This window comes from Penicillium taxi, assembly GCF_028828555.1.
Source record: "Penicillium taxi strain IBT 34144 chromosome Unknown utg000005l_segment0_segment0, whole genome shotgun sequence".
NCBI classification, from domain to species: Eukaryota; Fungi; Ascomycota; class Eurotiomycetes; order Eurotiales; family Aspergillaceae; genus Penicillium; species Penicillium taxi.
In genome coordinates this window covers 1,023,436-1,049,512 of record NW_026643207.1, presented here as the reverse complement: position 1 = coordinate 1,049,512, position 26,077 = coordinate 1,023,436, and the positions used below count along the sequence as shown (strand labels likewise).

The window sequence follows — 26,077 nt, the reverse complement described above, 5'->3', positions numbered from 1 at the left end:
AGAGATCAGTCTTTATTCTGAAAGCTGTTAGATACGAAGGTTCCTCTCTACGGTATAACGACCTTTGCACTACTATAGTTAGACGATACCTACCTGCGACACGGACATTCCGCAATGACTCAAGGATCAGGTCCATATCGCATTGGCGTCGATGTAGGTGGGACAAACACAGACGCGGCCATTATCGATATTTCAGCTACAGAATCAGAATCAAGGGGTGTGCGTGCTTCGGGCAAGACTCCAACAACGACAGACGTCACATCTGGCATCCACACAGTGATTGAGAATGTGTTGTTAAAATCTCAAGTTGATCGGCGGGATGTTCTCAGTGTAGCTATTGGAACAACGCACTTTGTCAATGCTGTTGTGGAGGCAGACGCCCGGCGATTGAGTAAAGTCGCTGTTATCCGACTGTGTGGTCCCTTCACAAAACAGGTATGTAGACTAGTAAACGCAGGTAGGAAGAACACTAGCTGCAAGATGCTGACATTCATAGGTGACGCCGTTTTCTGACTTCCCACCTGCCTTGAAGGAGATCATGGGTGGGCCGGTATTTTACTTGGATGGAGGTAAAAACTAGAACTCGTAACTTTTAGCAAAGAGGACGTGAGTAACAAATAATATAGGTCTCGAAATCGATGGTCGGGAAATTACACCGCTAAACCCGGAGCAAATCAAGACAACTGTCCAGAGCATTCAAGCTTCGGGAGCTAAGATGGTGGCCATTGTGGGTGTTTTCTCGCCACTAGACCACCAAGGTATTCACGAAGAGACCTGTAGAAAACTGATTCTCGAGCAAGATCCATCAATGTCTGTGGTGTGTTCGCATAAGATTGGCGGCGTCGGGCTGCTAGAACGAGAGAATGCGACGATCCTGAACGCTTCAATTTTGAATCTCGCCCGACGTACTGTGCAGGCCTTTTGTGAGGCAATGGTGAAGCTACGTCTGGACTGCCCGCTGTTCCTTACCCAGAACGATGGTACATTGACAGACGCAGTTACTGCGGCCGAGCTGCCAATTAAGACTTTCGCATCTGGACCGACTAATAGTATGACGGGTGCAGCATACCTGGCATCATTAGATCGTGGAGGAAAAGCAAAGGTCGAGACCCAGGTGCTAGTAGTCGATGTAGGAGGGACAACAAGTGACTTGTGTGCTTTACTGCCATCCGGATTTCCACGACAGGCCCCGAATTTTATCGAGGTTGGAGGTGTACGAACCGCATTCTCAATGCCAGAGGTATTCTCTGTTGGGCTTGGTGGCGGTAGTCGCGTGGTGTATGATGCTGATTCTGATACTGTTCAAGTCGGACCCGAATCCGTCGGGCATTACCTCACTAGCAAAGCTCTTGTCTTCGGTGGCGATGTAATGACAACTACGGATATTGTGGTTGCTTCCGGGAAAGCAGACATTGGGGATCCGAAGAGAGCACATGCCATTGACCCCAATATCGTTATCAAGGCTCGGGCGCAGATTAAAAAGATCTTAGAGCAGTCGGTTGATGACATGAAGGTTTCTGATCTCCCTGTTACATTGCTATTAGTCGGCGGTGGATCGATTGTCCAGATGGACGATCTAGACGGTGTCGCAGAATGTATAATTCCGCCGCATCATGACTCCGCGAATGCTGTTGGGGCTGCTATTGCCAAGGTTGCTGGAGAAGTTGATATGATCGAGATTCTGGCGGGACGTGACGAGAAGACTGTGCTGGAGGAAGGGAAGTGCCAGGCCATTGAAGCTGCAGTTGCTCGTGGAGCTGATATTTCCGACGTCAAGATTGTGGCCATCGAGAAGATTCCACTTCAATATGTCACCAACAAAGCTACTCGACTCATCATTAAGGCCATAGGTCGATTGGCATTGTCTGCCTCAACTCAATCACCTGCAAAAGGGAGGACATCAAGCGAAGCGTTGATCCAATTCGATACAGAGGATGAACCGGAAAAGCAATTCAAGCAACAGGCAGGTGCTGACGCTCTCAAATCTGCAGTCAAATACTCACTCAGCATCGATATCGACGCCTACCAGCCTGATGTACGTGATGGTGTATGGTATATTGCTCCTGTGGATCTAGAATTTATGGCAACCGGCACTGGCGTTCTCGGAACAGGTGGCGGCGGTCCATCATATATCCAATACCTTCAATGCCTGGAAAGTCTCCGAAGCCCAGGTGCAGAAGGAAAGATGAGAGTGGTGGCTCCTTGTCATCTCAAAGACTCTGATATTTGCGTCTTTGGTTCTTGGTATGGAGCGCCCAGCGTCTCAGGCGAGAGAATGCCAGCTGGTTCTGAGATAATGACTGCTATTGATTTCTCACTCAAAATGGGTGGCCATGATCATTTCGAAGCTGTCATTGCTGACGAGATTGGAGGAGGAAATGGTATGTCCACGTTCCCGACCAGTGTGTACTATGACATCCCCGTTGTTGACGGCGACTTAATGGGACGTGCATATCCCTCTATGGAGCATGGTGAGTAAAAAGATCTGACAGATATGGTGAAGCTACTAATGGATATCAAAAGGGACACCATACGTATATGGAGAGTCCATCACCCCATGTGTGATCGCAGATGGAAAGGGCAATACGGGAGTTGTTATGGTAAGTCCAGATTCTTGGCTATGCTGAGCGCATCATTGACAACCATTACAGCAAGCGGAATCCAACGCTCGAGTTGAAACCATGTTACGCGCACATTGCGTCGATCTGGGACTCAAGGTTGCTGTGGCAGCCACGCCATTGAACGGGGAAGTGATTAAGAAATATGCAATTCCCAACACAGTGTCGCAGGCCTGGTATATCGGGCGCGCAATTCACAAAGCCCGAAGGTCGAAGACAGATCTGATCAAAGCTCTCTTTGAAACGACTCCAGGAAGGCTTCTGTACAGCGGCAAAATTATCGACGTCAAGCGAGACGTAAGCCGCGGCTATACAATGGGCAGCTGTACTATCGCACCGCTGGGCAGTGATGAGAAGGACAACGCAAGTCCAACGTCAGAAGAGAGCCGTTGCCTGGTTATTCCATTCCAAAACGAGTTCTTATACGCTGCGTACGCTGATGTTGCTGATCCGGATAATTCTTCTCGCCACGAAGTCATTTGCACCGTTCCCGATCTGATCTCTGTATTGGGACAGGATGGTGAGGCTATTGGATCTCAAGAGCTTCGATATGGCCTTCGTGTTAATGTCATTGGTATGGCTGCACATCCGTTGTGGACTGAGGATGCGCGTGGCTTGCGTGTTGGAGGACCTGAAGGCTTTGGGTTGGATATGGAGTGGAAGAGCTTGGGACCGTATCAGGAGCCTAGAAGTGTAGTGCACGAGTTCAACACAGTAGCTGAGTGAAGAAGATATAAAAAGCTCTATATTTTGACATTTTAATGAGTTCTCAGTCGCATAGAAGGGCAAAGGGCAGGGATGTCACTTTTCGAAAGACGAATAGCTTCATAAAAATTGGGAGGTGATCGAGGGGCGCAAAAACAGACAAAATGACGTGTTTGCCAAAAGCATCCAATTAACTTGAAAATAGTTGAGAAGGAAGGGAAAAGAAAGATTGATGGAATTTGACAAAAAATTCACTCCTTCAGCCTAGAAGGAGTTATAAAACTTGTATGACAGTTTCCAGCTTCATCGAGGAGCACGTCTAGAGCCTCCAACCAACCAATTAATGTGCAGTCAGGAAATATCTGAGGTTAGCTCGTCCTTCCAGCTACAATAGAATATTCTATTTTTGAACCTGTAATTACGTAAACTAAGGCACTCAGGCCACTAATATTTATTATTAAGCTGGCAGAAAAAGTAAAAGTGGGCTCAGGCGGTGAGGTTCCCTTATAAAAAACTTCAATCACTCCCAGGATTTTCTCTTCTTCAAGCGACTCTACGTATGTTCAACCCCCCTTAAAAAGTCCATCCTCTGGGCCTTGCTGACTTTTCTTCTACCTGCAGTTCAAAGAATCTCTTTAGAGTAGACGTCTCCTTTCTAAACTCTTTATAAGAGCCACAGAATCTCCACCCTTGCTGATGACTACATGTCCTCGATGCCCTAAAGTGAAGCCTTTTTACTTCCGCCTCGACCGTTACACCTACTGCTTGCAGTGTGAGTGTTCCGGTCTAGGAAGTGGTGATGATCTTAACCTGGTCTCGATGTCTGACTTCGGTCGGTCGGTCCTGGTGGGTGTCGAGGAGGTCTGAAAGGTTCCTCAAAATTTTTACATTTTGCTGGTTTGTGGTTTGATTTTTCACTTTAGTTTAATGAAGCATATGCAATTATTTTCAATAGTCTACTTTTATTCCATCGTACTCTTGATAAGCAAATTAACCACACAACATCGGTATCATAGACGCGTTCTCCCTTCCACAATTTCTTTCCACTCTCCCTCTCCAAACGGCGAATATTCTTCCGATCCAGGCTTCATCCAAAGAAATTGATTTTTCTCTCCGCCTGGTACCTTAGTCCCCACAAGGGCAGGATCAACACCTTCCTGTCGGAGTGGAACCTTGTTTTGCTTATGATTATGGATGTGGGTTGGGTTGTCAACCACACGAAGGAAGATTGGTACAGCATACCGTGGAAGCTTATATCGAGCGAAACGCGCCAGAGCTGTATAATCGAAGGACTGGTGCGCTTCAGGGCTGATCTGGAGGGCTGCACAACCTGCACGACCCTCGTGGTTGGGAATGCGGACACCGTACACGTTGGCTTCCTGGATACCTGGGAACTTACCGATGACTTCTGATACCTCTGCGGTTGCACTAAGGAAAAGATAACTGATTAGTGAACTTCTAGTTTTCTGATGGCAATATGGCACTCACACGTTCTCACTTTTCCAACGAAATGTGTCTCCGAGACGGTCTAGAAAGTACCAACGACCATCGCTTTGACGGCGCAGTGCATCACCAGACCGGTAATACAAGTCACCCTTGCAAAAGACATCGCGCAAGAACTTCTTCTCAGTGGCATCCTCGTTACACCAGTATCCTTGGAATGCTCTTTCAGCTGGAATTTTCACCAGTATCTCGCCGCCCTGTTCATACGTGGCGCGAACAACAAAACCAGTCTTTGGGTCTCGGAGAACATCACTGGTTTCTGGGTCGATAACGACGGGGACAAACTTGTTATGTAGCAGGCCTCGTATCAACAACCCATGGTGCCCAACACAACCAGAGGTGAAGGGACCACTATTATAATTGAATAACCCAAAGACTCCTTCGGTGCTGTTGAAGAATTCTCCCACCTCTGGAACATTGAACCGTTCACGAAATTGTTCCCAGACATCGGGACGGAGGCCATTCCCGTACATGCAACGAATCTTATGGACTCGATCCAGCGCACTGGGAGGAGGCGCGAGAAGGTAACGAGCGGTTTCTCCAACGTAGACGAAGACTGTTGACTCGGAGTCGCGGATATCCTTCCAAAAGTTACGCACACTAAACTTTGGGGCCAAGGCAATACTCACACCTTTAACCATGCAGCAGATCATGCTTATGGCAGCAGTACCGTGATATAGCGGCATGCAACTATACCAGCGGTCCCCATCTGGTCCAATCTTATCGCGCATTGAATCATGGCGAAGGGTCAGATTTGTGTAAATCCGAGCCATGGTAAACGCACAGCCTTTGGGCATACCAGTTGTTCCGGATGTATACAGCAATATGGCTGGGAAATCACCAGTCACATTTAGAGCGAGATGCTTGGGTGGTAAAGTGGTAGGAAAGGTGCTGATTTGCGCTCTGAGAGAATCGTCTATCACTGACAGCGTCATTCCCAGCTCTCTAGTCAGAGTAGCTTGACATTCATCTATCCGAGCGCAGCAGGTCGGATCCTCATCTACCAAGGTGAATCTGGCACCACTGATTCTCAAACAGTGCACAAGAGCATCCCCGGAAAGGTTATAGTTGATTGCTGCAGGCGCACACCCAATGCTCCAAAGAGCAATCCACGCAATGATAAATTCGGAGCAGTTTTGAAGATAGAATCCAACCAAGTCGCCTTTCTTCACTCCCATGGATAGAAAGTAGTGGGCATATTGGCAAACCTGCGCTTGCAGCTCTCGATATTTGAGTGAACAGTCCCGGGTCCATAAGCATGTCATATTTGGGAATTTCTTTGCGGTCTCCATGAACACAAACCATGGATTTCCGCGTCCTCTTTCAACTGGGAATGATGAGTGTTCATGCGTTTTTCCTGGAGTTTCCACACACTTACAAGCTCGTACATAGTTGCGATCACCCTTTCTCATACTTCGCAGAGTGGATACATCTTTTTGGAGATGGAATTTGGCATTGAGATAGGCTGCCACAGTCGCCCCTCCAGCGATAGCTGCTGCAGCAGTACCTGTTCTATGTTAAAAGGACGAACCTATGAACGACTCAATGCCCATACCTAGATCCATACTAGTAGTACTGGACGTCCAAGCTTAGCTCTCAGAGTCTAAATGATCAACTTCTTGTCTCAATATGTAATTGAATATATAAGGCTTTGAATCGTATGATAGCAATGTCAAACTATATTGCCGAAGAGTCTGCTAATGAGTTAAAAACCTCTCCAAGCCCACTTTTACATTTTTGTCGTAAATAAATTCTTGGACTGGGTGCCTTATAGCAGTGCAGTATAACCGTCAACCGACCGAAAGTAAAGTTCCTCGGCACAACTGAATCTCTCCACAATTAATTCATAAAAGAATTGACATATCCATAGCTAATGGTCTTTTTCCGCCAATCATTTCCCCAGAAAATGTCAATTTGCGGGGAACCTTGGAACCTTGGAACCTTGAGGTATAGAATTGATCAGCATCAGTTAACGCCTCGGCTCTCACGAGTGTACACAGTACAATGAGAGCACTGCTACAATTGGACTTTCACCCTCTTAGTCTGAATGGAAATCTCCCATAGCAGTCTCCTGAGGGTTTCATCTTTTGGACATTGATTCATCCCTGTCTGGTTCCAATCGGGCCTATTGCATATCTGCCCAGAGCACTGACCCTGTCATGACCTCAGAGAGCATTGGGGCTTTAGACCAACAACAATTTCACGACAATGAGATGTGCCGTCACTGCTGCCTTGGTCAACTATGAAAGTCGGTCTTATTTTCGACTAGTTCTTGACGGATGCTTGCAGTGTTTGCGACACACGTTCGGTACGATCCCCTTCCCTGAATCCGATTGTGGTCCAAGGTGGATGGCACTATATAAAGCTGATCTATGCAGCCCCCATGCTCTTCCGAGGGTCGTACAAAGATGACGTGGCCAGTGCTGGTGCGAATCTTGCCTTTGAGCCGAAGCCGTGGATTTAAGCTATTCCTTTTCTGCAGAGGGCTTTTTCAAGTGGATATTAGTTGTATAAAATGGCCAGCTGCGTAATCAAATCATCTCAAATCAGCTTCGGGTCTCACCGTTACTTGACCTTCTTATCGGATGCAAAGTGTTCAAGTGCTTTCAAGCTCGCTATTATCTCACTTGCCTGGATGGTCTCACCAATTATCTGTCAGTAAGCTCTACAGTGTATTTAAAAAAGGATTGATAATAAAAAGTCCAATTCTTTATTCAAAACTCGAGCGGAACAGCGAATTCTAGGCAGCTAGTTAGTTATTGATATATAGAATTAATTTATATAGTGGTCATGTAGTCTTAAGTTATTCGAGCAAGCTATACCTGATTTGGGTGCGCCTCAACAGTAAATGTCTCATGCGGCTGCCGCACTGCTTCGGATTCTAACATCATCGTGCTTCCCACGTTGAAGAGGGAACGTAAAACGGATGCACTGGGAGATCAACTCACGGAGTTCCTATTTTCAATAGAGCCCTGGAGGCAAATACTCTCGATGTTAGTGAAATGATAAGCTTGTCTTCGAAATTTGCAATTGAACATAAAAGTGATGTCTTGTTAAAAGAGATAGATATCAAAATATAATAGAAGATGGAAAATAGCAGCCTCTTTCCTGAAAGAGAAATGGCAGATGAACCTAATGGGCTTCTTTCTCTCATGCCACAATAATATCTCCGGGGAAATGAGAGGCTTTTCAAGATTTGAAAAAACTACACCGGGTCTTGTTTTTGCGAATTTATAGATGTGAGGAAGCAGCCCACCTAAGATTTCCTTCTGAGTTGCTCATCACCTGGTTTCATGCAAGCTCAAATTTCACCCATTTAGTAGACCAAGAAACTCAGGTAGAGTTTGCTAATTACTCATAATTAAGCTCTCATCTCAGTAAAACGAAGAACTCCGGGGTATCATAACCATGCGTTGAGGATGAAGGCGTATCTCAAAGCATGACGATGTGTGATTGCTTTTGGGTGTCAGAGACTTAGTGTACCTCCTAAGCAATTTCCTTTTTGATCATAACTGACTTTTCCCCGACACTATCTTGTTTAACATAAGGAGCAAAGTGTGCTTGATAGCCCCACTTGGAGAAGGCCATTCCATGGGAGGACAGCTAAGGAGTGTTGGACTCCTTTAACATTAGCTTCCTTTCATAACGAGTGGAAGGTTTATCCCCAGTCAGTGCTACGGCTTGCGTGCAAGAAGGTATCAAAAAGCTCGCCTGTGGGAAGGGGCTGTGCTTAGTTGTTGTTTGTATTACTTGATAAGTGGAATATCCAACTAAACCAAGCTGACTTGGGCTAGATACGGTATCCAAGCTCTTCTCAATTTTGATCTATTTGCCAATAAGAGCTTTCTCAACTGCATCTGTGGACTACGAGATATTGGACGCGTTTCTTGCGTAGTCTATCAATGTTGGTGTTGAAATAGTATTTTTCATAAATAGCTGCTCGAATGGCAACTTCGCATCATATGGCCAACATAAATTTTCAACTTCTCAATTAAAGAAAGAATTTTCCTCTTATTTTCGGTATCTGCTATATTCAGAGGCCGTCATGACACGGGGTTTTTAGAAGATATTGCCTGGACACATCGCTAGACTTCATGTCACATCTCGGTTGCAGGTTCCAAGGAATTCGGTCCTTTCTTTTTGATGAAATTGAGCTTCCAATACGAATACCTAAAATGACTGGATTTTCTGTTGCGTTAATAATTATCGAAAAGCAAATGTACCTAGCATATAACGATATGACGATATTAAATCGAAAAAACCAGGCCACAAAACACCTGGCTAATTTTCTAAGAGAGAAGAACGAAGCATTCTCTCCATTTCCTGCAGTGAATCTGGTTTTGAGGTCACGCTAGACATCAAGTAGAGCACGTTACCCAGAACTCGAGAGTGAACATTAAACTGGTCACCACCAGCAGCCAGCTTCTGCTGCAATCCCTTGGCCACATTTGAAGTGTAGCCTATACCAATTTAGCATAAAATTCAATGAGAGAGTTGTCATGATCCCGGAAACTTACCACCACCTTGTTCATCTCGAAGCGAGATACTCAGAACTGTTCCGATAGCAAATACGCTCTCCACCGATTCGGCGCAAGACAAGTCATGCAACAGCCCATACGACCAGACGCTCCACACTTCCGGCGTAGATGAATTTGCTGACTCAGACTGCTCAGTGTTCCAGTCCGCACGGAATCCATTCCAAGATCCATTGTTCTCAATATCAATCATCGTCTTCAGTGAATCATTCGCCACGGTACACCCAACTGCATGGGCAGTGTAACTATGACCATGGAGAAGAGCATCACTTTTCTCAGGACTCGAGAACGTATCGAAAATTTCTTGGCTGGCAGTGGTTGTGCAAAGAGGAATCAGGCCACCGGTCAGAAGTTTTGCGTTCACAGCGATGTCGGGGTAAACATCCAAAAATGATGCCGAGTTCGAGCGTCCAAGACGCCAGAGACCAGTAAATACTTCATCAAAGATAATAGGCAAGCCTGACCATGATGGTGCTGCTTTTGGGATGTTATTTTTAGGAGAAAATAGCTCTGGATGGTCCCGGACGACGTCGGTCAGACAACGTTGGAACAATGGGTCACTAGGATTTGACTGTTAATAATGAATATTAAAAAGGAAATAGTCAGTCCCACCAAAAAAGCATTCCGCCAGCACCCAGAATGATAGGCTCCATAATCAGAGCGCCAAACTTCATTCCCTGATTCTTCACAAGATCCTCAATGGTACGGCGGATGTAATCCTTATATCGCTGACCTTCATCGGAGCTGAGGCGTTTGTTAACATCAAATACCGAGCCCAGAGAATCAAACTCCCTGTCCGAGCCAAGATCTGCCTTGATTTCATCTGGAAACTCGACCCTCCATGTACCATTGACCATCTTCACCAGCGGAAAGTCAAACCAATGGCCCCGACCACGGTACCACTCGACTTTCTGGTTATATGTTGAAGGATCAGAACAATCCATTACTCCGATAGTGTCGCCGTGATAACTACCCTTGAGTCCCAGAATTTTAATCTGCTCCTTACTAGCGTCCCAGCCGTATCGATCACATGCCACTCGAAGACCCATCTTGATTGCAACCTCCATTCCAGTGCTACCGTTATCAGTATAGAACACTTTGCTAAAGCGCGGATTGTCAAGGGTCTTCAACAGGAGTTCGGCAAGGGAGAGTGCTGGCTCATGCACAGCCCCTGCGAACATGACATGTCCATAGCGACCGGCCGCATATGCAGCGGAAAGAGCCAGCGCAGGATTTCCGTGACCCAGTCCTTGGGTCCACCACGAAGCCGAGCCATCAAATGTCGGGCGTAATTCACTTTCCGGCTGGGAAAGCTTACTAGAGCCAAAGGTCTGGAAATAATCATCATAGGCTGAGTCGATGATCGTGATTTCTTTGGCTTCCATGCCGTGGTGCTGAGTAAAAGGATACCAAATCAAGTCATGGGCTCGTCCAGCCATCTCTTCGAGTCGCTCGATTCGGCTCTTGTTTTTAATAGTCATCTCCTCGAGTAGACGGAAGATAGCTGATTCTTGAGAGACTTGCCCATAGTAGGATGACATAGCTTCCTCATCCCTTGATCGAGCATCTGCGTCCTCCTGCGAAGGTCTTGCTGGCGGTGCAGGTAGCGATACCAAGGGAATACTTTTTTTGCGGAAATAGTCACGCAGATACTCATGGTTCTGATAATATTCATCACGGAATAACAACACGGATTGAACATCATATCCGCGGAGCAGCAAGGACTCATAGGCCGAAATTGACGCAGAGATACCTCCTAGCCGTGAGTCTGCAACAAGCACGATGGGCAATCGAAGGGGACGGTACAAATCCGCTTGGGAGTTACCATTGGGGCCAGGGGAGTGAACTCCTCCGGCAGTTTCGACCAAGGCAAAGTCAACATTCGATTGAGACCAGTCAAAGAGAGTCTTGTGAATGGATTCCAACAACTCATCATCTTGTGGAATCTGGTTCAATTAGAAATGTCTGTAATTTCCTGGCTATACCACCTACAATCTTTGTTTTTGCAGCGAGATGAGGACTAACGGGCTCATCGAACTGATATAGGCATTTGGTCAAAGTTCCTGCCCCGAAACGCTTTAAATGGCTATGAGTCCAATTAATATTGATACGACCCTCCACTTAGTTTTAATGAAAGCCCTACCGGTCATCGGCATCGTCCAGAGCTCCAGTGGAGACAGGTTTCAGGAACGCAGCCCGTTGTTTTTGTCTTTGGACGGCATTACAAAGGACTGTTGACACGATGGTTTTACCCACATCCGTATTGGCACCATGAACCTGATGCGCACGCAATTTGCGCCAGAGTCCAGCGCTCACAGGGCCCATGATGAAGTATATTGTAGAGGTAGAAATAGAGAAGAGAACAAGCCAGGGCTTTGACGCGGTACGGAATCCGATTACGGAATCCGATAGATGCAATCGCGACAAAACCCATAAAACGGAAAACAAAATACGTATTTTACACTCGGCAGAATGTTTTATTACCTGTATCGTAAGTCATCTCAACCTTGAAATTCGACCAAGTCCAAGTCCAAGTCCAACTCCAACTCTACTACAATTTACAAGTAATAAGGTAAAATAACATACTCAATTGCATTGATGAGAGCACTTTTAAAGCAAATACTTAAAAAATAAACGAGCATACATGAAAACCAATGAGATCTAGAGCCAAGTTGCAACCAACATCACTCGATTCTTCTTGTAAGGGTACTGGTGCACTTCTAACGAAAGAGGGCAGGTATCGGTGAATATCATTAATCAACTTGAGGAGGGAAGTTCTATGTGGGATATCCTTCGTTCTAATAGATCCCTTTCCTCCTTTTCCTCCTCCATTTGTATGTTTCACTCGCCTTTTGTACGGTCCCCTGCAGGAGAACTACTGCGAGTAAACCCACCGCTAACAATAAAAGAGGGCCAAAAGGGTAATTCCGTTACGGACGGTAAGATGGCACTTTTGGATTACAATACCATTCATTTTGTCACGGTTGCATCTATCGGATTCCGCAGACGCGGTTCAGGAATCACAATTGACTAATCACAGCTTCCCCCGCAACCCCACAATATTTTTTATTTTCTTTTCTTCGTTGAATTTCCCGTTGAATCCCAATAGATACTCGATTATATAGGGCTTCCTTGTGTTGAAGATCGTCAGTATCTATTCTCTCTTCGCGAATGGCTCGTTAATTATACATGTTGAAGATTTTTATGTCTTTCTACCCCGGGCTCACTACGTCAGGCTGGGGCTAAACGAGATTAAAATTGTGGATCCTTGTCTAGCCTAGACCACAACCCATCTCTACTTCCCCTCTGCAGATGCATCTGTGACCACTCTTTTCAATGAATTCTCCAAAACAATCTCCTCCTGCATCGAGGTCATCGGGGAAACTTGTAAGCTCGCTATCGGCCGCTCTGACTCGGCGCGAAGCTAAGTCTGCCCGCCGCAAGCTCACTATTCTGCCTAAGACAGCCATTGACTTCTCCTCCAATGACTTTCTTTCTCTCTCTCAGTCTCCTGTCTTTCGGGGCAAGTTCTTATCCCATGTGAACAATGCGCCAGAGTCTTTCCCCTTTGCCAGTGGCGGGTCGCGGCTCTTGGATGGCAATTCAGCCTATACAGAGGAACTGGAGCGTTTCGTGGCTAAATTCCACGAAGCGCCCACAGCGCTTTTGTTCAACTCTGGATACGACGCTAACGTAGGAATACTGTCTAGTATCCCTCAACCTGGCGATGTAATTTTGTATGATGAGTTTATTCATGCTAGTTCTCATGAGGGGATGCGGCTCTCCAGGGCAGGCACGACGAAAAAGTTTCCCCATAGCTGTCCAAATGGGTTCCGGGAAGTTCTGTTGAGACAAGTCTCCAGTGATCCTAAAATTGCGGATGGAACGCGCAATGTCCTCATTGTTATCGAGTCCATATATAGTATGGACGGAGATATCGCTCCCATCAGGGAATTTGTTCAGATCGTAGATGATCTTCTTCCCTGTGGAAATGGCTATTTCATTGTTGACGAGGCGCATGCAACCGGTGTTCTTGGTCCCCGGGGTGCTGGTGTGGTACAAGAACTTGGAATTCAAGACCGCATGCTCATAAGAGTCCATACATTTGGTAAAGCTCTAGCTTGCCATGGAGGTACATCCCCCACCTTTCTCAAATAATGAATATGACTAATGAGATCAATTTCAGCAATGGTACTATGTGGACCTGAAATCAGAGACTACCTGATCAATTATGCCCGCAGCCTTATCTACACGACTGCGTTGGGATTTCCATTTCTTGCATCCATCCGCACTGCCTACGAGCTTTTATCGTCCGGAGAAATGACGAAGGTATGGCCTGTTGAACATAAAGTTCATCGTTCTCACTAACATACCACAGTTGCAGGATAGAGTGCAAGAACTCATTGGCTATCTACGTCAACGCCTGGATAGTCTCCAGATCACCCAATCGACGGTCTTTAAGGTGGCCCATTTTCCTACCTCCCCCATCATCTCATTGCTGACTTCACACCCGCGTCAGCTGGCAGCTGCCTGCCAGAAAGAGGGATATATTGTCCGTGCTATCATGTCGCCCACGGTCCCAGAGGGAACAGAACGAGTGCGGGTGTGTATGCATGCTGGCAATACAAAGACAGAGATTGATGGTTTAGTCCAAAATATCCAGTCATGGCTAGATCTCAACTCAGTCCAAATTAAATCAAATCTATGAGGAGACACAGGCCGGGGCTCGTATTGAATTTGGACCTCGGGGAGCGCCCAAATAATACCTTTGTACCGTTTAGGGATTGTAACGGATTGACGGATTGACGTATTCAATCCGTTATATTTCCCATTGAGCTTTATAAAATAGATTGATCGCCAAACATGGAACAAAAATGCTCGGTAGTCCGAGTTTCAGCTTGAGTTTTCTTAATGCCTTTTCCCCTTTTTACTTCTTCCATTCTTTTCTTGAAGTTAGGAAGCAGGAGCCGTAGCAGGTGGCTAGAATTCGGACAACCAACTTAGCCAGACAAGAGAGGAGCACGTTGCTTATAAACGTAAATCCCGGTTGTTCCACCATATCAAACTTCAATCCCTATAGTAAACCTCTGTTTTCAACACCCACCATGCCACCAATACCCTCTAAAAAGTGTTAAAAAGCTATAGATAAGAATTGTATCATATCGAAGAATAAAAAGATATTTATAACATCATCAGTTAGTAGAAAGAGCATAATTAATAATGGCCAGCTAGAGGACATATGCAGTCCTAAATCTCCACTGAGCCCCCACTGATCAACACTTAATCAATTCCCCACTCTAACTTATCAAAAGAACGTGTTTATTATGTAGAGACCTTTAGTTATAAGATGTCTTCGTAAACGAGATGGCGAGTCTGGATTTGATAAGACTATTGGGTATCAATATAAGAAGAGCCGAAGAAGGAAGGGGGAAAAAAAAGAGAAAGAAAAAAAATTAAATCTTGAGGACACTGTTCCAGATGCTGCGCGCCATACGATCCAAATTCACGGAGTCCAAAGTGATATCCGCTTCGGGAGCAACGGGTGGCCGGAGAAAAAGTTCGTCGAAATGAATGGTGATTGGGCCATTCGTAGTTACAACAGCTCCAGTGGCATCCCTAGTCTGCTCCATCTCGTGTCGCGTTGAATAAACATATTGAACACACCCATTGCGGCCGACGGATGTGCTCGAAACCACCACACATCGATATCTGATGTGTGGGACTTTTGAGTTCACTGATATGACTAGGACCATCTTCATGTCACCAATGCTGTTTGATAGCCAAAACCTAGCGTCTTTCATGAGTTCACTTAGGCTCTCCGATACTCCTGTCTCTAAAACGAGTTCCGGCCAAAGCGAATCACGGCCTGGGGGGAGCAAGTTTTCATCGGGTCGGATAGACCAGTCTGGTTCTTTGGAGATAAGATTGCCCTTAATTTTGCCATCCCCCATTGGTTGGAGGGAAGAGGAAAGAGCATATGACATGAGTGTGCAGGACCTGCGAGCTTCACTATCATCTGACGAGTTTCATGATTGTAGCTGATCTTTGAGGACTTGGGGAGCATTTTTGATGAGGTCTTTTCCAAAAGAATTGGGTTCACATTTATAAATGTGACAAATTTGGTCATTTTTAAAGACTTCATTTCCCTGTTAAGGATTCGTTTGATGCCGGACGGGGTAGATCCGATGTATCTGATTGCGTTGGGTAAGTTTTCGAAAAAATCCGGTTTAACATCTTCATCTTCACCTGTTGTTGCTGTGGCTTGTATTTTCTTTGGAGAATAAAGTTTGACCTCCGTTGAATCTTCGGTCATCCTGAGCTGAAGTGTAACGAAAGAAATGAGACTTCAATTGAAAGATTGAAGAAAGAGAAAAGAAAGGGAAAGAGAACTCTCTTCTCGGAACTAGTTAGTAGGGGTACACTATGGTCAAGGTGGCCCTCTGAGTCAGCTCCCCACGGATTCACGTACTTCCGGGATGGAATGCGTGAGTATCCAGAACGTGGGCTACCATCCTTATGAATTAGAACACGGGGACGCGTCCCTCAGAGAGGAGGAGATAATTGTAACGGTGTACGGAGATGCGACCGCCATTATGCTCAATTCAGTATTCTACAAGGTTGGTATATATATATATGGAACTTGCGCATAATCTTCCGTTCGGAAGTTTATTATAGCCTTTGGCTCAAGGGAATGGTCTACAATCGCAAGTGTTGACATCAGGAAGTATGGAATGAGAGCAGGAGTCCACAACCAAAATATGCAATCACCGAAGTACAAGAATTTCAACCGCCCGATCATCCTTAACTTCGAAGGAGACTCTGTCCCGTTCTAGGAATAACGGCTGAATCAGTTAGCATAACATCTGAAATGCTAAAGTGATGCTCTTGGTGAGAGGAACCCCCTCGTATTTGGCCGGTGCCCGTATTACACCACAAGTCCATTTTCACGGTCGCTCATCGTAATGGACTAACAGAGGTTACTTAATTAGATAACCTGTAAATTTCTAGGGCATACGTAGATTTTACCTTCAGAGCGATAATTCAATAAAGTATAAAGGAATGTTCGCCACAAGGAGAAGGCTGCCGTTTTAATGTATATTGTATACTTTTGTAAAGTTCTCTTGTAGAAGGATGAAACCACAATTGATGGAATTACTTTTTTATAGGAGGATGTGTGTTATAAATAAGAAGTTTGTCGGAAAAATTCCACGGATAATCCGAAGCATCGTGAATTATTTCTTATTAGTATACTGTGGCTTGAGCTGAATTTCAGCTGGAAAATAATCCACCCCGGACATATACACTAATAGAGAACTATTATTATTCTTAGTGGATATTGGCAGTGCCTTCGTGTTGAGACTATTGAATCAAAATTAATTCTGATTGGTCGGACAGCAGAAGATGGGGCAGTTAGGGTCGACCCTGCCACCCCGCCGCCTGTATAGCTAGAAGAAAAGAGCTGAGACCAACCTATCTGTTAACACTTGACACTATTATAATATGGGCAATCTATTCCTAGAGAAAGTTAGTCTGGACAAGGCTAAGCAGATGTATATATGGGACTTAGCTGACCATGAGAAAGAGCCCAGATCTGAGCATATCTGAACCCTACGTACTATCGCTATGATTTAGGAACTCAATAGTTTCAATAGTTCATTCTGCTATCAATGACCTCTTAATCCACTGCCTTGCTGTAACTTTTGACTTATGCTATAGAACGGAAGAAGGAAAGCCAGACTCACGCTAAATACTTCTTTCCGATCCTCTAGCACAATGCTAACTTACATGTCCTCTTCAAGCCCACCGAAAACCGCTCCGCGAACGACATAACTTATTTCATCACTGGTCGTTCACTTTTACTAAGTCGGCCTCACACGGAAGCAATATATCAATGGATATAATTATTGATAAGCTCATAACTCGGAGGATTGGAACCTAGATCCATTTCGTAGCTTTGTACCCCGTTTTGTTCAATAAACCTAGAAGCAGGTCAGTTTTACTTTCCACTTAGGGCTACTTGTATCGCAATAAAGTGAGCCCTTACTCCTTCCATAGTTTTGCGTGTTGCTGGTACATCCTTTAGGTAGTAGGGATCCATCTCGAATCGCATCATCATGTGTATATGTTCCGAAAACATAACCGTTTTTTCAATTGCTTACAGCGTTTCTCTTTAGCGATCTCTTCCATTTGGCGATTCCATCCTATTGAGCAAAGAAGTATTTCCTATCTATGACTGAGCAAGTACGAAAGAAAATTCTAAGATGGAATTTAAAAACCAAAGTAATAGAAGGAGGGATAAAAGCTAATTAATTTATTGTAGGAAGGGGATATAGTCTCAACTTATATCTGGGCTTCTACATATATGCATCGCTAAACAAGGAATTAAAAGGACATTTCGCCGGCGCCATTGCTTAAAAATAAAACATATGCCTTCCATTTTTGAGTGATCTCGTTCTCGGCGACATATTTTTGAGGGGTACACGAATAAGAATAAAGCAACTTCAGAAACGGAGGCGTGGCTAGGGCCCTCAAAAAGTAGTTCATAAAATGATTCAACGGTGTTTTAAGGCCGAGGGCTCCTTTAGGTATAGGCTGAGCGTGGATTAAGTGCTTAATAGATGTCTCTGAGCAATCAGTGAGAATCATAATCACTGATCTATCACGTAATGATAATAAGCAGCCCAGTGAGCCTGAGCCCAGACTAAAATTTACTCACTGAGCCTGACCCTGAGCGCTTTCATAAAAGCAGCGGCACATGAAATAGGAAAGCCCCACCTGACATGGAAAAGATGGTACATAAAGCTACCTACTGTCACGGGGAACAGGGACGTCCTAGTTAGTCTGCGAACCTAGCTAAATCATGGAGTATGGTAGATGCAGTCAGAGTCCGTTCTCTAGGGGCTGTGTGGGAGAAAGGAAGGAGAACAAAGGGGTGGCTCAAGAAGGTAAAGGTAGTCGGATGGTCTCATCTCTCAACTGAATGCTTAAATACACCATCTCCACTAATGTCAGGTGACCTAGTCCCTCTGTCAAATGAGAAATTGACCGTCCAACCAGAAATGGTTGACGAAACTGGATTGTCTATCTAGGGATGAAACCCGCTTAAATACACACATTATGGGTCCTGCTGACATACGCAGCACACCCCTTAACGTGCGTCACGGTTGACCGAGCGTCCCGGTTGATCGAGCGACGCATTTGGAACTTAAAAAATCTAAGATTTTCAACATCAACTTTTAACACCAAAACATGAATTAATTATCTATTTAACGCGTGTAGGACACTAGGTATATATATGGCCTTTGGTTCCACAACCTGAACAGGTGACGAGTCGCCTAATAGTAGGTAAAGTAGGCAATGGAACATCTTCTATAGGTTGTCCAGGAGCATCCTCTAGGGATATATATTCAACTCTACCATTCTCCTGAGCAACCACGCTTTGCTGCAATTCCTCCAAACTCCGAAGACTCCCTTCATGGCCTCTGTGCTTCTTGCTAGCTGCTCTCTTTTTTATCTTTCTCTTCGCAGTATTCTCCAATCGCTGAATACGGTCTTCCATCATCATCATCCGAATCGCCATCTGAGTATGCGCATCTTGCGACCGATAAATTTGTCGTTTTAGAGGTGAAGTTAAAGCTCCTGAGGAAGATTCGAGTTCTTTCTTGATAGCAGAATTCGATTTTTGGACTTTCGAGTAGCTCCAAGGCCGATTTGAGTCACTGCTGCTTGAAGAAGTAGGGCGTTGAGGGTGGTCGTGAGGGGGGTCTTGAGGGGGGTCTTGAGGGTGGTTTTCGACCATGATATTCAGCTTTTCTAAAACATGATTAGCATCCAGGGGTACTAAACCAGCGCCCCTGAAGCTATTCACTATAGTAGATGCTTTAAATGTTGCTTTACGTGTATAAGGATAGATTTGGAGGAAATCATCCTTATCAATAGAATCCACTCCATTCTGTATTTCAGCACTAATCAGGCCTCCATATACCTTTTTAAGCACCGAAAAACATCCTACATCAAGAGGTTGTAATAGATGGGATGAATGAGCTAGCATACATAGACAAATAATATCGTTGTCCGCGCATAGTTGGTCGAATTCTGGCGTACGATGCGAAGAATGACCATCTAAAACCAACAGAATATATCTCCCTTTCTGGACCAAATTAGGTATAAAGTGGCTTTTCAGCCAATCTAGACCCATTAGATTTATAGTCCAACCAGTTAGGCTAGTGTTTAGTGACCATTTAGGGGGTAGATGGTCAAACCAACACTCCATAAAATGTTTCCCTTTTAGGATGATATAGGGCGGAAGCGCAACACCTTGGGCGTTGATAGTCTCAATAACAGTAACCCACTCTCGATTTCCAGCTTGAAGAAGCCTTCGTTTACCATGGTAATCTGAGGAGCATATAATATACTCTGAAGATATAACACCCATCGCAAATCCAGTCTCATCGAAGTTATAGATATCCTCTGAAAGGATACCATATTTTGTGACTATATTCTGGACGAGATTAAACCACCCTTGGATGACTTATGGATCTTCTGTCTGCGCCCTCTGGATATCAAGCGCCCGAGATTTTCGCGTATGAAGAGATTCGGTGCGTTGAAGGAATCCTGTCACCCAGTTTTTGCCAACTTTAGGGGGGTGTCGGAGGGGACAATTTCGCGGGTGCGGAGGAGCAGATTCGCCATATTTCGGCACATTTCATGCGAAAAAGCGAATCCTCTAGCGTCCATATCAAGGAGCCATTTTTCCATCGATTTCTCCTCACCTTTAGAGAATTTATGGCGAGAATGGCGAGTTATGGCCTTCGATTTGCGACCTTGGATTCGCGCTTTCAAAGTTGAGACAGGAACTGAAAAGGCGCGAGCAGCGGCAGCAGCAGAGGAGTATCGTTCATCTTTAATAGCCTGAATTGCTAATAAGACTTTACTCTCCTGCTGCTCCAAATCTTTCGATTTTTGAGTGCGAATTGGAGGCATTGTTGGTGTTAGAAAAAGGAGGGTCGATTTCGGGGTAAATATTTTGAGGTGTCGCTCGGCCAACCGGGACGCTCGGTCAACCGTGACGCACGTTAATATCGGCCCTTTGACACCCTCACTACACTACGTACTGCCATATCATATCAAATTACGAAAGTGACGTTCTCCATTTAAACTCTCACAATCCCAGACTTACAACTTTTATAAATTATAATTTAAAAAGTAATACTGTGTTAGCGGGTTTATAATAAATCCTAATTATCATATGAATAATACATTGGAAACAAATCATGCGGTTTCGACAGGAGAATACGAAGCTTGGCAGAGTGGGCACTTATAGTGCCGGTACTCAAACCAAGACGTCAGACAAGTGAGATGAAAGGCATGATGGCAGCGGTTAAGAATAATGATACAGTTCCCTTGGTCAGAAGTTGTCTTTGAAGTTGAAAATGGATATGGTCTCGGATTGTGTTGATGAGCAGCAGGTTCGGGGGGCTGTAGATATGGGGTCGATGATAAGTGAGATAGACATATAGGACTAAAGAAAAGGGTTAGTAGGCGCGGTATGAGCGTTGGCCAAGCATGGTTAAAGGCCAAGAAGAAGCACGCGATACGAGGATGTACAGCAAATCAAGTAGCCAAGAAAATGAGAAACTCCTTATAGGGTAAAGCAATAATGGCCAAGCCTAGGCGCTAGCCGAAATACATGGTCGAGCCCCCAGAGCCAATATAGTAAGATAAGATCGGATACCATGAAACGAATCTTTTTTTAGCTGGCAAGAAAATAAACATACCAAGTGTCTTGGGCGTAGAGGTGTGTTTCACTGGCGATATTCTGCTCTTCCAACCATCTGCCAACAGATATCTGTTGCATTGACGAGGTGAGGTTTTGAATTTCCCTGGCGCTTCGTGTAGCAGCATGCTGACGTTGACACCACATGATGACACTAGAGGGATGTAAGTATACGTAAGGTATATAGGTAATTCTTTATAATGAGATAGTCATGGAAATTGGTAGAGCCAAGACAAATCGGTGCTAGTGAACTCACATCGGAACAATACTGATAAGCCCAAAGAGCACGATAGCTCCGATCACGATTCCAATTACCTCCCCGAGGACATGGAGTTGTTGTCTGCCATATCTGCAAAAACATGGACTAAATGGTGGGTCTAGGAAATACGATTCCGAATACGACGGTTAGGGAATGAAGCTCACCAGAAACTGTTATGATACAGTTATTCTTACCCTTGGAGAGGGTGAGAGTGTGACTCTGAAACTTGAATGAAGGCTCAGCCTGGAAGATGCCTTGAAATATTTTGAACGTTCTCTTAGAAAAATGGCGCCTGGATGTTGTTCGTTCACATGGGTGGGTGGTCAGTGACGTTAAATATTTGCCACCGAGAAGAAAGTACTCAATGTTTTTGCAAATGTGAATGAGTGGGAAAAGGTGGAAAGACGGGTGGATTTGAACCAAAACTGCGAGCTCTTAGACCTCTCAGACCTCTCCAATGAAACCTCGCCAAGAATTGCCCAGGAGATGCCAAGTGTGACATATTCCGCTTCGTATTGGGAAAGTTGGAGATGTTCAATAGATATAGCGGGGCTAAGGAATCCCGCTCTTGGCAACTATCACCGCCACCAATCATCAATCATCGTTTAACCGCAGCCGAGCCAGCGCCGAGACCAGTCGTTTGCGTCATTTATCACCTCGGCTCCATACCAAGATGCGATTCAAAATTCTAATTCGTTGTTGGCGGTGGTCGTCCCCAGATTTAAAGAACCCCGCTGCATCATATTCGGACCTTGTTCCGTTTATTGGCATAAAGGTCGAATTCGCCATCAGAGTGTCAGAAGTATTTAAGTTCAGCCAATTCCCCCCTGTTTGAAAAATATACAAGTCAAAGGAGAATCATATGTGTACTTAGAATTCAAGCAAGTCTCGAGTCATACCTAGGCACATACTTTACATGGACTCACACTCCATTGACGATACCTTCTATTCGACACCTCCTTGAAAAAAGGTCATAGAAGTACAATCATCATCTTCAACAAAAAAATCTTATAGTGAGCAAACGAATATACAGTCTCCACGTATTCTATGGTCATGTCTCAAGAGAAAGGACAAGGTCAAGGATCCCAGGCCGTGGATTCACTTGAATACTTGTCCCAGCCGGCGCATAGCCTAACCTTCGAGAATGTCATCAATGAGCTAGGCACAAACTCAGAGGATGGACTTACTTCAGAAGAGGCGAAGCAGAATCTCGACAAGTATGGAGAGAACATGCTTGAAGGCGACGAGGGCGTCTCCTTCGCGGAGATTTTCATCCGACAAATAGCCAATGCGATGATGCTGGTGAGTACTGGGAGAGTAAGAGGAAGAATAAAGTAGCTGACAGATACGAATCTAGATCCTCATTATTGCGATGGCAGTTAGCTTCGGCATCCAGTCATGGATTGAAGGTGGATTCATCACTGCAGTGATTATCCTGAATATCACCGTTGGCGTCTACCAGGATTTTGCTGCCGAAAAGACCATGGATTCCCTGCGGTCATTGAGCTCTCCTACTGGTGTGGTTACTCGAGATGGAAAAACCATCACAGTTCCTGCCAACGAGATAGTACCGGGGGATATGGTTGAGCTGAAGGTCGGAGACACTGTTCCTGCAGATCTAAGGTATGTGATAACCCCCCTATAAGAACAATTATAGATTTCTAACATGGGTATAGATTGGTTGAAGCGTTCAACTTTGAAACTGACGAAGCACTTCTAACTGGTGAATCTCTTCCAGTACTGAAAGATGCAGAGTCAATCTTCGACACAGGTACCGGCCCTGGAGATCGTCTGAACATTGCTTATAGTTCTTCCACTGTGACCCGAGGACGCGCTCGAGGCGTAACCATCGGAACAGGAATGAAAACAGAGATTGGTGCCATTGCCGCTGCTCTTCGCGGAGGAGATTCCAAACGACGCACCGTCAAGCGTGGGCCTGAGGGCGAAACGAAAAAGCTATGGTACATCCAGGCGTGGACCCTGACCACTACGGATGCAATTGGTCGCTTTCTTGGCATCAATATCGGTACTCCTTTACAGCGCAAATTGTCGAAGCTTGCCCTGCTCCTTTTTGGAATTGCTGTTATCTTTGCAGTTGTTGTTGCAGCTGCCAACGACTGGAGGGGTGATAAGGAAGTTATCATCTATGCTGTCGCAACTGGTTTAGCTATGATACCTGCTTGTTTGGTTGTAGTTCTCACTATCACCATGGCAGTCGGAACAAAGCAGATGGTGCAGAGACATGTCATCGTTCGGAAACTGGACTCATTGGAGGCCCTGGGTGCTGTCACTAACATTTGCTCTGATAAGACTGGCACCCTAACTCAAGGCCGTATGGTCGCCAAGAGAGCTTGGATTCCGTCCGTTGGTACATACTCCGTTGGATCATCAAATGACCCTTTGAATCCCTACGAAGGAGATCTCAGTCTTACTGCTGAACCCCCGATGAAGCTAGAACCAAATTCAGAAGATACAAGTCCTGCCAAACCAGAGAATCTGCTGAAAGATAACGAACATTTGAAGTCCTTCCTCAATGTCGCCTCCATGGCAAATCTTGCCCATCTTCACAAGACCTCGAACGATGAATGGAAAGCCCGTGGCGAGCCTACAGATATCGCGATTCAGGTATTTGCATCACGTTTCAATTGGGGCCTTGACCGCTGGACCAAAGGAGAAAAGCCAATCTGGCACCAAAAAGCGGAATTTCCCTTCGATTCCAGCGTGAAGAAAATGTCAGTGATCTTCTCAAAATCTGGAGACTCGGAGAGATATCCTGATATGATATTCACAAAAGGCGCGGTGGAACGTGTTCTGGAAGCCTGTACGACAGTCACCTGGAAGTCTGGCTCGGATTCTGTACCACTAGATGAAGAGATCAAGGAGCACATTCTGGAGAACATGGAAGCCCTGGCAAAGGAGGGCCTTCGAGTTCTGGCCTTAGCTGGACGTGAGCATTTCCCGAATTCAAAAGAAGGCGATATCCCCCTTGTGCGGGAGGAAGTTGAGAAAAATCTGGTTTTCTACGGCCTTATTGGACTATACGACCCTCCTCGTCCTGAAACAGCTGGTGCAATTAGCGAGTGCTACAGGGCTGGAATTTCCGTTCATATGGTGACCGGTGACCACCCAGGTACTGCACGCGCAATAGCAGCACAGGTTGGAATAATACCTCCGAACATGGATTCAGTCGCAAAAGATGTGGCAGAAGCAATGGTGATGACCGCTAGCGAATTTGATAAGCTGTCTGAAGAGGACATCGACGAATTGCCTACTCTCCCACTGGTTATCGCCCGCTGCGCACCGAATACGAAGGTCCGCATGATTGAAGCCTTGCACCGACGCGGTCGCTATGTTGCGATGACAGGTGATGGAGTAAACGACTCCCCGTCGTTAAAACGCGCTGATGTCGGTATTGCAATGGGCCAGAATGGCTCAGATGTGGCGAAAGATGCATCAGAACTGGTGTTATCAGATGACAACTTCGCTTCCATTATCAATGGAATCGAAGAAGGACGCCGTATCTTTGACAATATCCAGAAATTCGTTCTACATCTGCTGGCAGAAAATGTCGCACTGGCCCTGACCTTGCTTATTGGTCTGGCTTTCAAAGACGATAGCAATCAATCTGTGTTCCCTATTTCGCCGGTTGAAATTATCTGGATCATCATGATTACTTCAGGTCTGCCTGATATGGGTTTGGGTATGGAAATAGCAGCCCCAGATGTGATGGACCGACCGCCTCAAAGCGTAAGTCTCCTTGCCCCTTGTGATAATTCAAGATACTAATTGTGTATGATAGAAACAAGGAATCTTCACCTGGGAAGTCATAATCGACACCCTTGTCTATGGAATCTGGATGGCAGGACTTTGTCTATCCGCATTTGCACTCGTCATGTTCTACTGGGGTGATGGCGATTTATCCCAGGGCTGCAACACACAATACAACGACCCTTCCACCGATTACAACTGCGATACAGTCTTTCGTGCCCGTGCAACGACCTTCACCTGCATGACCTGGTTCGCTCTCTTCCTAGCGTGGGAGATGATTGACCTACGAAGAAGCTTTTTCAAAATGCAACCCGACTCGAAGAAACACTTCACACAGTGGATGCATGATGTCTGGCGCAACCAGTTTCTCTTCTGGGGCATCATGGCTGGTTTTGTGCTTGCCTTTCCCATTCTGTATATCCCTGTCATCAATCATAGTGTCTTCAAGCACACCGCTATCTCGTGGGAATGGGGAATTGTGTTTGTTGAGACTGTGCTTTTCTTCCTAGGAATTGAAACTTGGAAGTGGGGCAAGAGGGTATACTTCCGACGTCAGGCGTATAAGGCTCGGAAAGAGGAGGAAGTGCCTCGTGAGGAGCATCATGGGCTTAAGGATAGGCGCCATACTGTCATTAGCCGATCAGATACACTGATGACTAGTGGTAGTGGTAATGAGCAGGCGTGGCAGGACCCCGAAAGTACTGGTTATAAGAATAGCTCAGCTGGTATCGTTTGAGTATTATTGACATCGCAGTAGATTATTTTGGCAATTGCTTTTTACTTGATAACAATATTATTGTTGAAAATTATCAAAATTATGTGAATTGTCAAGTTATGGAAATATAATGTTCATATTAAAAGCAAACTAAGTATTGTAAGTATCCAAGGTGAGACGGTTCTGGTTCCAAGATTT

The 26,077-nt window shown here is 45.3% G+C and overlaps 7 protein-coding genes across 7 annotated transcripts; 3 read left to right on the top strand and 4 right to left on the bottom strand.

Annotated features, from left to right (window-relative positions):
* Positions 1–114: 114 nt before the first annotated feature.
* On the top strand, positions 115–3,344 carry N7495_007747 (hydantoinase/oxoprolinase family protein; the record flags this gene model as incomplete). The annotated part of the gene is made up of 5 exons (XM_057210398.1): positions 115–435; positions 497–569; positions 627–2,471; positions 2,524–2,600; positions 2,652–3,344. 5 exons carry the CDS (start codon positions 115–117, stop codon positions 3,342–3,344), a joined length of 3,009 nt encoding a protein of 1,002 aa, XP_057059941.1.
* Positions 3,345–3,896: 552 nt separating this feature from the next.
* Positions 3,897–4,328, bottom strand: N7495_007746 (Nucleic acid-binding OB-fold; the record flags this gene model as incomplete). Its single annotated transcript, XM_057210397.1, has 3 exons — positions 3,897–4,109; positions 4,134–4,240; positions 4,319–4,328. 3 exons carry the CDS (start codon positions 4,326–4,328, stop codon positions 3,897–3,899), a joined length of 330 nt encoding a protein of 109 aa, XP_057059940.1.
* A 5-nt stretch (positions 4,329–4,333) lies between these two features.
* Positions 4,334–6,391, bottom strand: N7495_007745 (putative very-long-chain acyl-CoA synthetase family protein (CefD1); the record flags this gene model as incomplete). Its single annotated transcript, XM_057210396.1, has 3 exons — positions 4,334–4,751; positions 4,812–6,333; positions 6,358–6,391. 3 exons carry the CDS (start codon positions 6,389–6,391, stop codon positions 4,334–4,336), a joined length of 1,974 nt encoding a protein of 657 aa, XP_057059939.1.
* Positions 6,392–9,107: 2,716 nt separating this feature from the next.
* On the bottom strand, positions 9,108–11,686 carry bioDA (adenosylmethionine-8-amino-7-oxononanoate aminotransferase; the record flags this gene model as incomplete). The annotated part of the gene is made up of 5 exons (XM_057210395.1): positions 9,108–9,286; positions 9,344–9,921; positions 9,974–11,307; positions 11,354–11,447; positions 11,505–11,686. 5 exons carry the CDS (start codon positions 11,684–11,686, stop codon positions 9,108–9,110), a joined length of 2,367 nt encoding a protein of 788 aa, XP_057059938.1.
* A 1,011-nt stretch (positions 11,687–12,697) lies between these two features.
* N7495_007743 (aminotransferase class I/II-fold pyridoxal phosphate-dependent enzyme) lies at positions 12,698–14,069 on the top strand (the record flags this gene model as incomplete). Its single annotated transcript, XM_057210394.1, has 3 exons — positions 12,698–13,493; positions 13,548–13,690; positions 13,740–14,069. The coding sequence occupies 3 exons, from the start codon at positions 12,698–12,700 to the stop codon at positions 14,067–14,069; spliced, it is 1,269 nt and encodes a 422-aa protein (XP_057059937.1).
* A 745-nt stretch (positions 14,070–14,814) lies between these two features.
* On the bottom strand, positions 14,815–15,312 carry N7495_007742 (uncharacterized protein; the record flags this gene model as incomplete). The annotated part of the gene is made up of 1 exon (XM_057210393.1): positions 14,815–15,312. One exon carries the CDS (start codon positions 15,310–15,312, stop codon positions 14,815–14,817), a length of 498 nt encoding a protein of 165 aa, XP_057059936.1.
* A 7,131-nt stretch (positions 15,313–22,443) lies between these two features.
* Positions 22,444–25,900, top strand: N7495_007741 (uncharacterized protein; the record flags this gene model as incomplete). Its single annotated transcript, XM_057210392.1, has 4 exons — positions 22,444–22,698; positions 22,754–23,019; positions 23,073–25,143; positions 25,196–25,900. 4 exons carry the CDS (start codon positions 22,444–22,446, stop codon positions 25,898–25,900), a joined length of 3,297 nt encoding a protein of 1,098 aa, XP_057059935.1.
* Between the last annotated feature and the right edge of the window lie 177 nt (positions 25,901–26,077).